Raw genomic sequence first — 18,303 nt, forward strand, 5'->3', positions numbered from 1 at the left:
TTTCCCTGCAGCCTGTCCTCAGCAGCCCTTCGCTGGGCAGAGCACAGCCTCAGGGCACAGACCTCGCTGTCCTTCCCAGCGGACCAGAATAGCAAAGAGCCAGGGCAGCGCTTTATCTCATTTAATCTGCTTGGATGTCTTGGGCCAGGTTCACTGCTGTTGAACATCCTGGAGTGGAAAAGGGAAGTTTGAGCTTTTTAAAGACCTGCAGCCTGTCCTCAGCAGCCCTTCGCTGGGCAGAGCACAGCCTCAGGGCACAGACCTCGCTGTCCTTCCCAGCGGACCAGAATAGCAAAGAGCCAGGGCAGCGCTTTATCTCATTTAATCTGCTTGGATGTCTTGGGCCAGGTTCACTGCTGTTGAACATCCTGGAGTGGAAAAGGGAAGTTTGAGCTTTTTAAAGATCCTGAAAGGGTTTTTTGCTCACCAGTTTATTTTTTTTGTCTGTACAGCACCACGTGCATCCTTGCCCTGCCTGTGGGATTATCTACCGAGCAGATGAGCATCACCCGCCCATACTGCCTGTTCGAGCGCAGCTGCCGATGCAGCTCAGCGGCAGCTGGGTGAGCACCCACTGCGAGGTGAGACCCGCGGTGCTGTTCCTGACCAGGTACTTCATCTTTCACGGTAACAACCACACTTGGGAAGGTTACTACTACCACTACTCCGACCCGCTCTGTAAACAGCCGACTTTCACCATCTACGCATCTGGGCATTACACAGAGGGCATCCCCTCCTCCAAAGTGCAAGGTGGCACAGAGCTGGCTTTTAAAGTCACCCAGGCTCGGGTGACACCGATGGACCCGGTGACGGCGACGATGCTGAACTCCTCCGAACCTGGAAGCTGTGGGCTGGCCGGCTCCTGGAGCACTGGGGGGGAGCAGGATATAACACCCACGAACGGGTGCCTGGCTTTGGGCATCAGGCTGCCCCACACAGAGTACGAACTATTCAAAACGGAGCAAGACGCGAAGGAGCGCAGCCTCCTGTACATCGGCGAGAGGCCCACCGACGGCTCCAGCCCCGACCGCCCGGACAAGCGGCCCACCTCCTATCAGGCACCTCTGATTCAGTGCGCTGCAGCGCCAGAGGAATTCTCTAACTATGTTAGTCTAAAGTACTTGGGAAAAAAGGATGCTAATGGGAATGAAGCACTAAAACCTTTGCCTGTGGCCTTTCTATTGTTTATAGCACTTCTGTTTTTAAGATGGGACTAGTTACCTATTGAGGTACAGCACAGAATTCAGATAGTCTTGGTGCTAGTGTGATTTTATATCCTTCAAATGAGCACATATGGAAGCAGTTTTTTTCAGATCTGGAAACTCTTTAAAAACAACCAACAGTGAGTGAAGCCACGCAGATACGCCTGACTACATGCTGTTTGTCCTGTGGCTTTATTGCCTCATCTCCCCTCTTTGCCTACAATTTTAATGTAGTGACACGGATGCGCTGCACGTTGCAATAGATAATTTAGCAATATGAGGGGGGGGAAAAGCGACATCAATTACAGTTGCTGCTTTAAGCTTTTGACATTGCTAAGATTTAATCAAGAGCTTGATTCAGATGTAATTCAAACATCCAAAGCGTCGGCTGCTGAGTTTCTCTGAGTTTAAGTTCCCTCCCATCATACTCCTTATTGCTGCTCTTGCATATTTAATCTGCAGAGTCAGGCAGCAATAGATAAAACAGTTGGCAAGGGTTCTTGATAAGGGTGCAGTTAATCATGCCTTTCTCAGCTTGCAGACATCTTCTGCGGTTCTTGTGTGCATGTACACACACACAAAGATGCGACGCACAATCTGCCACTCACAGACGGCAGCCCTGGCAGAGCATTACCCTGGTCATAAAAGAAGACACAGTAAAAGGAGAACGCTCCAACCTTCAGCATTACCCAGCTGCAGACACTGCGTCCTTGCTGCATTATCCTGGCTTTCCAGTGCAGGACTGGCCTGTGCTTCAGTACCTCAGCACTGCCCCGGGTCACTGCCGGCCGCTGTGACTCCACTCGCCACACACCAAGTGGAGCAATAGATCACTGGCAAGTCTTTCAGGCCATGTATTTTACAGGCTCCCTTTTAGGAAGTCTACTGGCATAGCAGTTGTTAATCCAGCTCTCCTTTCAATCAAAATGTCACTTCCAGCCTCATTCCTGTAGAGATGCTTTATAAATCTGCCTCTAGTGAATGATGGGCTGAGCAGATACTCAAGAGCACAGTCAGGTCCAACTGATTTCTACTGACAAGAAGGACAAACTAAGAAATTAAATTCCCTGTCTGCTGCACCTAAGAAGCATATAACTGACATGGAGAAAGAAGCCCTCCTCCCAGCAGCTAAATCTTTTCCAAATAAGCCTATATATCTTACTCACAAAGGGTATTTTGTTAAACCAGCTATGCAATAGCTACCTTCTTAATGCTGTATGTACGAACTTGAAGCTTGTATACTTAGATAAATTATGGGGTTTATAACACAAAAATACTTCTGAGGGATCTGTACATTAACAAGTAATTCAAATGAGATGCTTATTAAATGCGTACAATTGTGACATAAATGTTGTCAGCATGTTCCTGGCATGATCTAATATTAATCATGCACATTACTTTTAAGGTGAAACACAAAGGCCAAGCTTGGCTACCTCGCCTTGGTTCCCTCTGCCATCACTGGAGGAGGAGACTTCTCCAGGGGTTAGTTCAGCAGGCAAAGTATCTCCCTGCTTCTAAGAGTTGTTGGGTTTTGTTGCCTGCTACCATGTGGAGATCCAGTTTGATGAGCTGGAAGTGAATCTTGCAGAATGTGGCATCTCCTTTGGGATGTCCGTGTTAAGATGCTCTAAGCTGGGGCATGTCTGGGGCAGCACAGCCACATCTCTATAAACCATACATGTGGCAGGACTTTCTTTTCAGCAGAGCAGCTTCCCATCACCATGCCAGAGCAGGCACCCGCCACAGCCTGGAGCAAAGGTTCCTGTGACTCCAGTCAGCAATGTTACATGTTCCTGCAGAACCCAAAGATGTCCATCGCAAGAACATGCCTTCTGCTGTCTTTGGAGGGTGGGTGGAAGAGTGGGAAGGCAATTCCTGCCCTGTATTTACTCCCAAGAATGAGATTTGTGTGCAGATACTTTTTTGTTTTTCATTTACAAAGCAAGTGTTCAGATACCACATGGTGTAAAAAACTCCTCCAAGACCACAGACGCTTTCAGGGTGGTGGTGGGATTAACATGATGTAAGAAGTGACAAGACAACATCACAATGTACGTAACAGGCACTTGAGAAAGGTCCCACCTCCTCCCACAGCTGGCTCCAGATGCTCACACACAGCTCTGCACCACGGGTGGGCTCTGCTGACTGACTCTCCTATGGAAGCTTCACCAGGAGCCTCTTTGTCCTGTTCCCACCCTCCTCCCCCACTTAAATATACTTCTGAAAGTAAAAAAAGCCATGAAAAAGCTATTTGCATAAATATCATAACTTTTATTGTTCTGTTCACAGTTTTTTGAAGAAACATTCCTAAATTACACAGTTATTCTCTCTATAAGAGTTTGTGCCTTTTTCCAATTGGAATTGGCCTGGCTCCCACTGCCAGTCAGTGCTTGGCGTTGTGTTGCTCTTTTTAAGATCAGAGAGCTGCAGTGTTCAGTATTTTCTCCTCGTGAAGGTACCTGTGCACTGTAATCACGGTATTCCCAATTCTGGTAGCTAAACTCAGCCATCTGAGTTCTCTCTCAGCCTCTCTAAGGCATTTTCACACTCCACCAGTAATTTTTGAATCTTTTTTTGTTGTTTTGCATCCATTCCAATTACTCAGCTTCTCTTTTAAAATGTAAATATCCAAACTGCATCCCAAATTCCCAACTCTCACAGCTGAGACATACACAAGTATAATCACTTACTGCCTAACAGTAATTAAAGACAAGAACACATTCTTACTCATTAGTCTTTTATCCTGGGACTGCGCTGGAACACGTGTGAAGCTCTCACTCACTCTGGGCCTGGGTATTTTTGTCACGGTAACATCTTATCAGTAGGGATTTTGTACGTTTCCAGTAGTGATCTGGAACCACTGAATCATGTCTGGTCCCAGCAGGACCCTTCTGTGAGCATCCCCATTTCATTTTGGTTCTCCTTGAATACCCACTTTTGAAATGCGATTGTCAGAGAACACCAAGCGTTGTGGGGGGTGGATATACTCAGTTCACTCTGAGTAAAAAGAAAACCGAAAAACAAAGAATCAACTGACTTAAACTCTGCTCCTTCACTCACCCCATCTCCTTTTTCATCCCTTCCCTGGGTGCCAAGCTGGCCAAGAACTGTGCCTGGGCCGTCCTGTCCCAGCTGCCATCCTTCACATCAGCAGGTCACGGACTGCCCTTAGAGACAATGACACAAGGTTTCTACACCCACTGAACTTAAATGTGCTAATTTTTATTACTAGACATTGCCAATGAATGACATCACTTTGCCAGTTCTCTCACATCACCACTAGCACCAGCATCACATGCATCTAGCAGTGGTCCTTATCCTACCACAAAGATTTCTTCTGAACTTTGGCTCTTTATCAGCCTCTCCAAGCACTCCAACCCAGTTTTCTTTTCCTTTGGCTGTTGCTTTCCTTATTATTTTTTTCCGTAACTCATTTTGAGTTGATTTCTGTCTGCTTCCCTTTTCCTTACTTGTTTTACATGACTTTACATCTAATTTTTTCCTTCATTTCACCACTGAAACAGGGTGGGCAGTTAGCAAAATTACTGGATTTTTGGTCCTTTAATACCTTTCTCTTTGAAAACTGCCCAATCTAGTTCAGTTTTCCATTAATTTCTTCACTACCAGATCTGATACGAAATTTGCTCAGCTATGGCCTTTTGAAGTACCAGTTACACTGTTAGCAGCCTGCATGGCTGTATGCTTCACTCAACCATCAGGATTCCAAACTCCTAGTTCTCTATTAATTCATCTCTATCTGACAAGAACAAGACAAATCCAAATAGCTTCACGTTTCATGTCTAACACTGCATTAGAAAAACAGGTCTGGGACACACACTATGAACGTTAGTCCTGACTACTGGATAGCCATCTTCATGGCCCCGTTTAAATCACCTTAGAACATATTTTGGACTCTAGATTTCCTAAACAATTCTTAAACAAAACACACACACACAAAATCAATTCACTTCTGGATGTATTAACAGCATTGAGCCAGTGCTTCATTTGATAAGCAATCCACACTGAGTATGAGCCTCTTATTCACTATAAATATGCTGCATTGCAACAGCAGAAAGGAGACAGAAAGGAGGTGGCTGACAAGACTCATTGCTCCAAACTCTACACAGAGTGAAGAGGAAAAAGGAACAGATTTCTCAAAGAGGAAGCAGGAAGGTGAGTGGTTACCTGGGCTGGGAACCAGACTGGACATGATGTGCCAATGGGCAGCTTGGGTGCAGCCACCCAGTGCTCCCGCTGGCCAGGAGTCCAGGACAGGCAGGACTGGAAGGGCAATGGGAACAAAGAGACTGAGCTGGAAAGCAAACAGGCAGCAGAGAAGAGAAACCATTCAGGGACACTCATCTGAACGTCTGATTTTTTGGCAAGGAGCAGGGAAGGAACAAGGATGACTTCAATTGAATCAAATGGCTGAGGGAGGGAATGGAGTGCAGTGTGACAGCTCAGGCAGGATAGATCAGGAAAGGAACTGGGCAGGAGAGTCTGCAGTCTTCACAGAAACACTCTTTTGGGCTCAGAACTGAAGCAAAAATTCCTGGCTCCAGTCACACTTGCATGTGGCCTCCCAGTGAAATGTGAAAGCTGATATTGCTGCTTCAGCTCAGAGTTACTACATCAGATGCTTGGGTCAAGAATGGATGTCCATAAGCAGGACATAAAGGATTCCATCCCGACACACACGTGGGTTACACCTAATACCACAATGCCATTTTTTAAGTTCAACAGTTCAACTTTTATAAATCTAATTAGATGTATTTTAAGAGAACTTAAGGTCAGGCACACGAAGCGAGGCAGTTTTAGACAATTTCTGGGCAGCCTTAGCTCACTTTTCGACCCGGCACTGAAGGCTTGATTGGGTACTGCCTTGTAGTCACAGAAAGTGGCCAAAGTAACAGTGCACAAACTTGGTTTTGCCATTTCCTAACTTCTGAGTGCTTGACTTTGTGCAGGCTTCATAAAGGTCTTTTAAAAGTAGCTGTGTGTGGATAATTGCATGTGGGAACTTTGCCAACTCAAACATGAGGGAATTCAAGAGGCTTTTCTAATCTTGTGAGTTTATCCACCGAAGAAAAAGATTTGATTAAAAAAAAATGAAGTACAGCTAAACTGGGAACAATATCACAGACTGTTCTTCAGTTCCTCACAGGCACTTCAAAATGTTGGGGGAAAAAAAAAATCACAAAATTAGGAACTTATTAAAGAAGAATGAAACGTACCGATGCAGAAACATAAACAGAAATGCCAGATGTATAATGTCAACTTGTAATATGCAGTTTCAATTAATTCTTCTTAATTCATTTGTTTTCTTAACTTCTTTTGTTTTGCCATCTGGAAAAGACCATTTTCTAATGACAGATCATAGGAGGAAAGATCCAACGTTCAAGCTTGCTTCAAGGAAAAGCAGCCTTGTTTCTGTGCTCATGTAGTTCTCGCTCATGCAGAAGCTTCAGGACGAACTTAGGGCTGGACTGGGAGGCAAAAAGATCTACATGGAAGTTTAGTGAAGTTTTCAAAAGATTTACTCTTCAAAATACACATGAAAGCAGTTCTGTGAAAGGAAATATGCCACAGAAAGAGCGGAGTAAATGACAGGTATACAGGCGTGTGGAAGTGCACAAGTGCACGCTCAGTAGAGAATTACATGTAAGAGATTTCTGGCTGGTACTTGTGTTACTTTAAAAAATAATCTACATTTATCCAGTAAAAAAAAAATCAACCCATTAATAAAACAAACAAATTTTATAGTTAAGCAAATATGAGTAGTGGAAACACACAATTACTTTGTCCTCTGAAGCTTATCAAAACAGAAGTTAATAACAGCACAATGAGTAATGTCACTTTTGCACTGACCCATTAGACAAAGTGATTCAGTATACACGAGGCTGTCAGCATAACATAAAGAAATCTTAATTGGACATGGTCAAAGGATCAGCACTGCCCTGCTTGAACAATAAATCCCACTATTTATCTAACAGTAACAGATGATTTACACCAGCATTGCATCCCCCAGTCATCCTTGTATCTACAGAACTGCTAGGTTTCACTCTATGAGCAACCAGCCTTGCTCAGTATTTGCTTTTCTTTGTAAAATGCCTAAACATTGGTTTACACACATATTTTCTAATTAGTAAATTTATTTGTAGGTATGTATCTGATTACAAAGAATAGCAACTTCCACATACAGCACTGTACTAATCTCACTCCTCCAGAGATTACTTTCTTCTTTTTATATTAGTGTTTCTGGCTCCAAAAAAAAAGTATCTCAAGTATGTAACTGAAATTCACTCACCACCTGTCCCTTCTCAACTTGCTCACTTGAGGATTTGGGTAATGTATCTAACCCATTTTCGAACAATGAAAAAGCAGCTCTCCCACCCCAGGCTGCTCCAGCACCGCTGTGAAGCAGTACTGCAGCTGTAACACAGCCACAACAAACATGAAGTTCAGCGCGCTCGTTTCACATGTTCTTTAATTTCAAACAGAGGGATTTTGGTTGTGTTTGTTTCTCAATTACTTTATATAGAAAACAGAATTCAGGATATGGCATTTCAGGACATCATGTAGAGCAAGAGAAGTATAGTTTCAAACACTTAGAATACTACAGTTAAGTCACTGCTGTGCTCAAGAATTAAGGAGGTGTTCCGATGAAGAGATGAAAATGTCATACACATTTGCTAAAGGGATGAAGTTTTTTTCATCAGGCAACTGCAACATCAAGTATCTCGAGACATTAACAATCCATTATTGTGTGTATGTAAATACACACACTGTAAATATGCTGACTGCTAAGTCAAGATTACAATTAGAATTGCAATTTTACGTGTGCAGCGAATAGAAACTTTATAGTTTAACGGTGAGAAGAAACTAGCCATTTGCAAAATGAGGTTCCAACTTTATCCCACTGACAGCATTTCAGGACAAAAAAGTCACATGGAATACCACCATCAAGCTATTACAACCCTGTATTTTTAGAAAATTACACTCTGGTACATCAATCCCTCTCAATGTGACACACATGGTATTATCTTGCTCTTCAATCCCTAAGGCTATTCAACACTAACTTGAAGCTGGGTGCTTGGCTTGCATATGCAACTGTTGCAGTTGTGCAGTCATAGCTGACAACTGCCACTGCAGAGCAATAGTTATGATCATTCATGCATGGAATATTTGCTTTAAGATGTGGATAACTACATAAAAATAGCAGACACCATTCTGCATTCACTTCCCAGCACGAGGCTTCAAGACATTTTAGGTATCTATTTATACCAAATCTGGCCAAAGAGTGCAGACAGGAGCGTACAGCTCCATAAAATGAAGGCTACCTAAGCAGCCTCTACCAGATCCTACAAAAATTAACAGTAAGTGTATATGCAACTGGGCATCTTAAAATAATAGTAAGGGCAATAATTAGATTAAGGAATATCTTGATTTCTACCATCATGTATCAGTTTCAGTTTTCTAAGATCGGGTGTTGTGCAAGGATACCAGACAATCTTATTTGGAAACTATGTTTCATGCATAACTTCTGAAGATACACAATGCCCTACAGAATAATTCACTTCTTGTGAATACTTCATGAAAACACTGGCTCTGGTGTCACCATGTAAGGAACAACTTACAAAGGATCCAGGTGGCTTTAGAACATCCATCCAATATGGTTTTGTAGTCTGTCTACAGACAGGCTTTTTAGGAACCTCACAAGAAAAAACATCCTTAGATTTCTTTCTGCTGTGTATGGAAGAAGTATCTGGTTGACCAGACAGGTACTAAGGATTCCACTCTTAAGTCATTTTATTTTAAGCTCAGCAAAAGCAAAGCATTACCCTGACAATTCAGTGCTACTGTCTGGTCAGCTGTTGTCAGAAACAGTGAGGAAAGACCTCAGAATTTTGTTAAGTTCCAGATGAGCAGTTAATTTAGCAGTCTTGTTCAGGACTGATAGTGGGGGTCAGCCCAACTGCAGGCTACAGTTGTTGCCAACAGATCCTTAACTACAGTCCTCTGTTTGCTGGTCTCCTTGATCACACATTTGTAAGGCATCTAGCAAAGCATGAGAGTGTTTTCCGAGACCTCTTCATAACCCTGGAGTGCGAACAACAGGGATGACTTCGCTCACAAACGATTTAAAGTTCCAAGCTGTCACAGATCACTAAGTGACTACTGAACACTGGAAGGAAAATGGACATTCTGCTGGCTTTCCCCTTCAGCTGGGAGCTGGCTGTGCCAGCCAAGTCCACTGTGGTAGCTAACAGTGTGTGTAAAATTGCCCTGCAATATTATTATAGATACACTCACAAGAGGCCAGTTCAAAGCTTCAATCCTCCCCTGGTGCCCTGCATACGGCCTTTTCTTAAAAAAACAAAAACAAAAACAAAAAAAAACCCACAAACTTTTTTGAGGCAGTTTTTCAGCAAAACAAAGGGCTCTCACAGGGCTCTTTTTGCTTAAAGCAAATTAGGAATTCAGCTTTTCTGATAACACATTTTAGTGATATCAATATATTTATAGCCTCTTAAAAAAATACTGGATAGCTCCACCTCCCTTCAGTAAAGGTTCTCTCAAACACAATCTTCAAAGCCATGAAAACTAATTTTGCAACATCACTTATAACCTTGTCTTTCTGAAAAGGTTCTTTTAAAGTGTTTCATATAAAAGTTCTCTTTACCTTCTACTGCCCAGAAAGCATCTTTTTCTTGATCAGTTGTGCCCAATTTGTCATTCTGATCTCGCTGCTTCGTTCTTTCCAGCTCATCTCCCATCTCCTCTGCCCTTTACAGGCATACTTGAATAGCTTTGTCACTTCCATCCTGAGCAGACAAGGCACTCGCATTTTAAAATGCTGAAGATACCCCTCTCATTTCAGCTGAATCTTCTGCAGGTACTGCCAGAGTTGTGTTCATAAGCTGAACACACCAGTGAAGATTTTTTTCCTCCTACTTTCTCATTAAACATCACATAAAATTTCACTTCTTTGCACTTGCAAAGCAGGAAACCCTTGAGACACAAGTGGAACAAATATAAAGGTCAACAAGTGTGGCAGACAGGTTGCAAACTGAACAGTTTTTCCACGAAAACACAGGAATAATGAAGGAATGAAAGAAGTCACTTCTAAAAGACCTATCTTAAACCTGAAAGGTGCTATGAAAACTTGTTGCCGATGGTTTTTGGACCTTACCTAAGAATATACAGGATTTTACCTGCTCGAAAGTTGCGTCATCTACTGAAGTTCAACACGTTAAAACACATTATGTATTTTGTAGTAAAAGTATGCTTAGAACAAGATTACCTTAACCTTACTTTCAACATGTTACTAAGCATCTTCACTACTGCACCCAGCTAAACTGAAAAATGGGAAGTTACCTTGTACCTCAGCAGTCAGGACGGTTGCTCTGAACAACACTTACGTGTGTCAGGCTCAGGATGGGGTGGTTTGGATGGATTTTAAGATTAGGCTGGAAAAAACAATAAATCATCCTGGAACAAGGCTTTCCTTATGCCATAAACTAAGTTGACAGAGAATACTGTTTTCTCCCCCCCTCTAAGGCTGTGAGAACATGACAAAAGTAACAAAGGAAACATTAATTTGGGGGCTTTATTTAATTTCTTTTCTTTTTTTTTCTTTTTTTTTCTTTTTTTTTTTTTTTTTAAGATGCTACATAGTCAAACAGGATTGGTCTTTTACGGCATAGGACTAGTTTACTACTAATATTTTTTTTCCCCTAGACTTATTTACATACAAAACCAGTTTCCTGACCACTGTTTCTCCAATGCTCAGATAATCAAAACTCCCAACAATGGTGTAGTGCCCAAAACACCAGGAGGCAGAAGAATCTCGCATCACTACAGCAGCAAATTTTTAGTTCTAGTCACTGGCTTTAAACAGGTGCCTTTTCATACCATATAGTATTAGTCAATTTTGTGACAAGAAGGAAACATGAGATGAAATACATTAAATAAGTTAAATATGCATTAAACATCTCTGAATAACATTTTCATTCAGCTAAATGAACCAACAGCAATGTAGCTTGGTCCCTTTATGAGAACAAGGCATTGACCTTTATTCCAAATGAGCGTCATACCAGTCAATATGCCTCTTAATGATGCCTAGCACATTCAGCATTGCCACATACAATTCTTTTCAGTTTCTCACAATTCATTTAAGTGCCAAGAAATCGGTAACTTGCACAGAGTTGAAGACACTGACAGAAACTGTTAAATTTATGAGCAGAATGGTGGATTAATGTATTTTACAGAAGTTTATCAACACCTCCTGCCTAACCCAGCTCCAAACATCCAATAGGGCCAGCTCCAGCAGTGGAGGAAGAGTTTTTTCTATTTTCCTTTTTTTTTTTTCCTTTTTTTTTTCCTTTTTTTAAAAAGAGGTCATCCAGCAACATGTACCAGGGTCTAAGAATGTTTAAAATGACATATACAATATTCCATTGTAGTGTTAAATCGTGATTTTCTCCCCCCTTCATCACTGAAGCATATTCTCTTTCATTCATCCTCTCATTGTACATTTTAAACTTTCTAGATTACGTTACATAGTATTTGTGCAGGGGTAATTTAAAGGCAAGACCTGTGAGATGTCATACATTAAGTTTTTTTTTTAAACATTGTTATGAATAAATTTAATCCAATGATATGGCAGAACCATCAAACCAATTTACAATTTCCAGCATGCTGCCTCTACAAGGCTATTTTTCCTATAATTACACCAAAGACAAAGAACAAAACCACCAAAGCAAGTAGTCTGGAGCTGAACCCTTCGTCCTTGACAGCAGCTGCAGAAGCAGATATTGGGTTGTTTGTCTGGGGTGCCTTCCTCATCCGCAGTCCATCTTCTTCCTAAAGGAAGAGAGATTATTTCTACTGAAAAACAGCTTGAAATATTCTCCCTTATCATATTTATTTTAGGTGGGCATAATAACACAGGTGAAAGCTAATTTACAGCTAATTTAGAACTCTTATTTCCTAAATAATCCTGACAAGGAAAGGGTAGTGAGGTAGGAAAAGAATTCTGTATCTACTTGACTAGCAGAGCAAAATCCACATGCTCTTGGAATTTTTCTCCTGCTGACTAAGGTAACAGGGGAAGAAACGAGGAAGCCTTGTCCAAAGTCTGCAGAGAGCTCCAGATCTTCAAAAGCAATGATGGAAGGAATGGTATGAAGGTGCTTTTCTTGCTCTGTAAGCAAATACAGCACTGCTGGGGAAAATGCTTTTCAGTATAGCTAAAATCGGTTGTGAAAAATATGCATCTTTAAGCCAGTTATGTTCATCATTCACCTAGTTAGGTGTCACAAGCAAATTTTATCATCATTTGAAAGGAAATCTATTTCCCCCATCATATTAATGCTGACATTTTGACATGAAACTAATGGCACTAATTAGGATATATTCTTGGTGTGAGTTTGACAGCTCTCTCAATTTAAAGATGTATGAGACAACAGATAAAACAACACCAGATAGTATCATTTCCAGTGGAGACTATGTTCCCCACATCTTGATGTAAACTGTTGTGCAGCACAGCTGTGTGTTAGCACACTCCATTACACACACACACAGAGCACTTTAGGAGACAGCAAAATGAGCCTTTTGTGACCTAACTTGTATACAGCCAAAGCAGTAGTGTTAGACTTTATGTGGTACAGTATTATATTGCAAAAGCATAAGATACTGAAGCAAAAGCCTCAAGTCTATACATAACAAATACCTAATAAAATAATAAAAAGTTACTGCAGCCTTAAAAATTGTCAGATAAGTGAAACTCTAAAGGCTCAGAGTATGTCAGTGTTTCTCACTTTTGAATTTAAAGGGGCAAGAACACAAGGAGAAGGTTGTGTCTCACCTATATACATTGTTAATTCTATGTGCAGAACAAAACTGTTTTACAAATGTCTAAAGAATTCCTTTATGCATCAGCCAAGCCAAGCAGCACGAGTGCTGCCAGAACAGAGCTCCTTTCACTGAGCTCCAATAGGCACAAATTCCAAATTTTCACTGATGCCATTATCTGTGATCTAGGCATTTACAACAAATGAAACTGCTGTAAAAAGAGTTTCTCAGCATGGTGTTAAAGGCTTCCCATTTATTTGATTTCACAGCAATGTGCTGGATTTGATAGGAAGCATATTTCCTATTAATGTGTCTCACTTTGGTCATTTTAACTGTATTGTATCATGTATGTATTGTACATGCAATTACTAAAACGGCATTTGCACAACACTGCCCTCAAGCTCCCATCAGTTTGAGAGAACAGGGGCAGATCCAACACTGAATGCTTACTTCAGACTGAGAAAAACAGGTGGAAAAAGAAGAAAAAAAAAAAAAAAGAGAAGGAATTAACTACCTTGCTACCCAATCAGTTTCTCTGACTGCACAACTTGGACGCCCCTTTCAAAGGGAGCATTGATTTCAACATTTTTTCCTCAGTTTATAGAGGAAAAACCTAAATTATCTTTTAATTTACAGACAATATTAGAATATCATGCCAAGGTCAGGGAACCAAACCTTTAAGTTGAAAGCTTCTTTTTCAGGAAAGGGGTAACTCTGGAAAAAAAATAAAAAAGTATCTTTACCTTAAACTGTTTATTCTCCTCCCGTAACCTCTGAACTTCTACTTGAAGCCTCTTATAGTCTTCCATTATTTTCTTAACTTCAGTGTCATCCAAAGAAGAACTTATTGATTTAGACATTACAGAGGAATCTGTCTTTGTTGCAGTTGTGGATACAATTTTATTTATTTCTATGTCATGCTGTTAAAAAAGGACAGAGTGATTTTTGGTTAGTTGTTAACACCACACCACACACCTGATATTTAGGAGGAGAATCGTGTAAAATTGCCTTTGCACACCTGACACGTGCCTGTATCAAAAGAAATAAAACAGCATTTTTCTTTCTGTAACCTTTACTTCCCATTTCTGTTCCACAAAAAACACTAGATCAGCAACTGTAAGTGCAGACAGAATGACCTCGACTTTTCAGTCCCCGCATACATAGGAAAGGAAATATCCTTAGACTATACAATGTGAGCGGGAACTTATTTGCTCATGGTCTTCTTATGGAGTGTTAGTGCTCTCCTAGCCTTTCCCTCCCCAAGCACAAACAAAAGCAGCTCCTGGTTCCAAAAGGAACCAGGGCATTGCCAGGAGCTACCTGCCTGCTGTGCTACGGTTCTCTCTCTATTCACTTCCCAGAGCTGGTTGTCAACTCTTCATCTCGGTGACATTATAACAATCGGAATTACAAGCTGCCCAGTGAAAGACAGAACAATTGTGCATTCAGCACCTACCTGCTAGGAAACATTTCTCAGTTTATTCTCTCCATTATCAGTTCTATATTTGACACTACATACTTCCATTAAAAATTAATGCATTCACTACCCTAAAAAAAAAAGGATCCTGCAATATTATAGCTGCTAATAGCAACATAATCCCCAACTGCAGCTGTGTCTTCCTTACTAGCTTTCTGCCTATTTACTTGCTAAAATCAGTGTTGTATCAAGGAAGCCAAAAGGGAGTGTTGGACAGGCAAATTAATACTGCTGACAGTTACACCTGCTTCAGGATAAACTCTCAGCTTTATGACCATCAATCACAATCTTTCAATTTTTAAAAGAATATTCTTTATCCTGCAGTCTTTCACTAAATGACAACAGATCACCTCAAAGACTTGGGCTAGTGTTGCACTTACATTGTTCAAATTATCTGCTCATTACATTAAGCATCGCTAAAATTTTTAAATAGTTTATACTGTGTTTTCAAAAGGTGATGCCATCCAGGCAGTGAAAGAGATGGTTCTGTCTTTTGCTTATATAGCTGTCTGTATAAACATGCCATTTTACATGATTTATTGTGGTATTATGTCAAAACACTCAATATGCAGTTTGAAATACTCACAGGCTTGTCATTTTCTGCTGGTAGCTCAAACACACACCTAAGCTTCGAATCCATAAGTTCTTCTGGTTTTGCTTCTTTCCACTAGAATAATTTATTATTAATTTAATATTAAACATATCAGTATAATAAAGGCAGATGAAAAATGCAGTTCATGAGATAAGAAAATACCATCATCTTACAAAAAACCCACAGGTGTTTATCATGTTACCATTAGATGATGAAAATTAAACCAAATGTGTAACTGAGAAGCATCAAAGGAAGACCAGATACTATGAAGGAAATAATTCTAAGTAGTCAGAAAAAAACCCATAGGTAATTTATGAGGGAACTGGGAACTGTGTAAGAGTAACGAGCATAGATAGGGGGAGCTATGGTCCTGATTTAGGGGGAAAAAGCAAAAAAATAAAAGAGGGGTGCATTAAAGGAAGGGAAAGGTAACAAAACCTCTAATCAGTAAATGTTAGTTTTGAAGTCTTTGTTCAGCAGAGTTCCTGCTTTTCAAATTCCACATGAGGTTTTCTTCCTGACTGGTATGAGCTACAGAACTGTTCTTCCCCATCCTTGTTTTCCACCTCCCTATTTTTCAGCATCAATGTCTAAATAATAATAACAGATGCGCAACACATAGAAAGGGATAGTTTCCCCTCTCGTCCTTCTCTACCCTTCAACTAGGGAGTCTACCATAAACAAGTTCCCTTTCAATATTTTTAATAAGGATTAACAGTTATAAATCTTTGCTCAATATCAGCTGTAACCCTGAACTGAGAGGCCTGATTCATAGTAGTGATACACAGCAAGCAGCGTACACATTTACATCCTGGATTTCTCTCATGCTTTTCTTCACTTTGACCCTACTTCTGGTAGCATGGTATTGCTCAGCATATCTCAAGTAGGTGTCAGATCATGGCTAACCCCTGTGAAACCTGAGTAAGTATTTGACTCATCCTAAATAGCAGAATCATACTTCAGATCTTCTGTGGCTAAAGTCAGAGTTGTATTTCGAGCTCCTTGGCTGCCCGTGAAGTGTTGAAAGCTTTATAGTACTGCAGTAATTTGTCTCACCTGTTTATCCAGAATAGGAAGAGACATGGAGAGTGGTAACAAAGCTGAGAAATGATAAAGTGGTACAGGAAAAGAAATCATATTGGTCTGTAGAGCTCTGGAAAATTGGAAGGGTCACCTAGGTCCTAGAAAATGTTCGTTGCTAGCAGAATAACATTTTTCATGGTATAAAGTAACTCATAAAAATTAAAAGGTTTAGAAAGAAAGGCAGCCTGGCTTATCTTTCGAGTGATGCAGGCATTTTATTACTATTGCTGTTTTTCCCACTGGATCTTATTTTGAGGCCATTAAACAAGTATAGTTCCATAAATCTCTTTCAGAAAGGAAATTCTTAACCCTGCAGAGTCCCGCAGCTTTGAAAAGCTATTCCAAAGATGATACATATTGTAAAGACTACTGTAAAAAAGCCATGATACGTACTCTGAGGTTTTTGGGGTTGGCTTTTTAAAGTAATACGCATGCATACAAACACACACAAGACCCACACTTCAGAGCAATGGCCTTTTTCTTCTTTTTTATTGTGTCCTCACTAGCTACTGAATATTCTCTCAAGCCAACAAAAGCCAGACTAGAGAAAGCTTCCTTGTGCCTTCTTGCAGTAGCAAATTTTGCTGTTATAGGAAAGCCATCAGTTGACATACTGGTTTGTTCCTTTCCAAGTTGTCTTAATGTAGCCTGACATCTTATTTCTACATCTTTTGCCCTTCCTCGCTTCAGCACCTACACGCTTCTGTTACTCTCCTTTGTAATCCACAGGACAAAGTCTATGAGGGCCTTTCATCTACCTAAGCCATAAAAACCATATAGGTATAAAGAAAAAAGCAGTACTTGTAAATCATTCTCCTGGAAAAAGGGGCTGCTCAAGAGAAGACTCAAGTCTGAGAGTAGAGGCATAAATGTGAAAACATGCCACAGACATAGAATATATTCTACATGTTCTTAGAATATATAGTTCAAGTTGTCCTTTCTAAAAAATTATATACTGGAAAAAACACAACTATTTTTTTTTTCATGGCTTGGTATCTTATTAGTGACAGCACTGTCTTATAGAAGCAACTACAGATACCTATTGTGTCTTTCAGCACAAGATTCCTGGAGCTCGAAATAAACAGAAAACACCTTGCCAGGCAGAGATGGAAATCTGGCAAAGCTTTCAAGAATCATTCCGGTGTGATCTGACAACAGCCCTTAGGCAACACAACGAAAGGTCTTATAAAATTACACAATTGTAAAGAAATACATTTTAATTCATTTCAATACTTACTACTGCTTCCATGTCTGAAGTATCAGCTGGAGCAAACATAGACTGAACCATAAACTTGTGTTTACTTTTCTCATTAGGGTCATAGTCAAAAGGCTGTAACATCACTGCAAGAAAAACCCCAAAATACATTATCTTAATATTGCTCTGATGCAGACATGCACTGATGATACAGTTACCAGATTTGAGAAACAGAAACATTCAAATGGTTTCAAGCTGTATGTACGTTATGACCAAAACAGCTTCAAGAGGTAAGAGAAACAGACTTCAAACTGTCTAGATTTTTATCTGAGAATTTTGGAAGTGCTGATAATGCTACAATATTCTGTATACAAACTATGGCGAGATAATAATAGTAATTCATAGTAAATAGGGTAATTTACATATCTTCTGGGACAGAGGGAAATATCCTCCAAGAAAGCATCTGTTTTCCTTCTTCCTTGGGGCAGAAGTAACAAGCTGGCATTTTAAATAGTTGTACACCTACTGCTGATGGCTCCTGAGAAAAACTACAGAGACAATCTCAAACATTTTAAACCTTGAGGTTCAAGTCTCAGGATGGAAAATTTCCTCTACAAAGTTTAAGAGTCTCATGGTATTTGTTTTATCAAGTGCAAATATTTCTCTTCCAAAAATAAGTTGCTGAAAGTTTGTTACCAATTTATAGCTGGAAGTTTATGGTTAAATGCTATATAAACTTAGCCTCTGAAAGGTATGCAAGAAATCTATTTCTCTCCATTCGAAAATCACAAACAGTCCAGCATTTGCTTATGGAGAAAATGACTGTGTTCAGGGGCAGAGAGCAAGGAACAGAAGGTTTAAGGGGGGTATGTGCTTTTCAAAAATTTATTTATATAGT

The 18,303-nt window shown here is 40.4% G+C and overlaps 2 protein-coding genes across 2 annotated transcripts in view; one reads left to right on the forward strand and one right to left on the reverse strand.

Moving 5' to 3' along the window:
- Positions 1-1,217, forward strand: part of APCDD1L (adenomatosis polyposis coli down-regulated 1-like) — a gene marked incomplete at its 5' end in the record, with an annotated part of 3,390 nt that extends 2,173 nt beyond the window's left edge. The window contains 1 exon segment of the mRNA XM_010017960.1: positions 453-1,217. Within this exon segment, the coding sequence (XP_010016262.1) occupies positions 453-1,217 (765 nt within the window).
- A 9,585-nt stretch (positions 1,218-10,802) lies between these two features.
- Positions 10,803-17,576, reverse strand: VAPB (VAMP (vesicle-associated membrane protein)-associated protein B and C). The gene is made up of 4 exons (XM_010017962.1): positions 17,448-17,576; positions 15,122-15,202; positions 13,802-13,978; positions 10,803-12,068 (listed from the first exon to the last, which is right to left on the reverse strand). The coding sequence occupies exons 1-4, from the start codon at positions 17,574-17,576 to the stop codon at positions 11,910-11,912; spliced, it is 546 nt and encodes a 181-aa protein (XP_010016264.1). The 3' UTR covers positions 10,803-11,909.
- Positions 17,577-18,303: the final 727 nt, after the last annotated feature.

The sequence above is a fragment of the Nestor notabilis genome, unplaced genomic scaffold, assembly GCF_000696875.1.
Source record: "Nestor notabilis isolate BGI_N333 unplaced genomic scaffold, ASM69687v1 scaffold31527, whole genome shotgun sequence".
Classification (NCBI taxonomy): domain Eukaryota; kingdom Metazoa; phylum Chordata; class Aves; order Psittaciformes; family Psittacidae; genus Nestor; species Nestor notabilis.

Bases quoted from the DNA above. Each gene is read 5' to 3' on its own strand.
- VAPB (XM_010017962.1), bottom strand. From the start codon at position 17,576: ATGTATTTTGGGGTTTTTCTTGCAGTGATGTTACAGCCTTTTGACTAT. The intron at 15,203-17,447 runs GTAAGTATTGAA...AAATTATTCTAG, and splicing joins CTTCAGACATGGAAGCAGTA to TGGAAAGAAGCAAAACCAGA. The intron at 13,979-15,121 runs GTGAGTATTTCA...CTTTTTTAACAG, and splicing joins CAGCAGAAAATGACAAGCCT to CATGACATAGAAATAAATAA.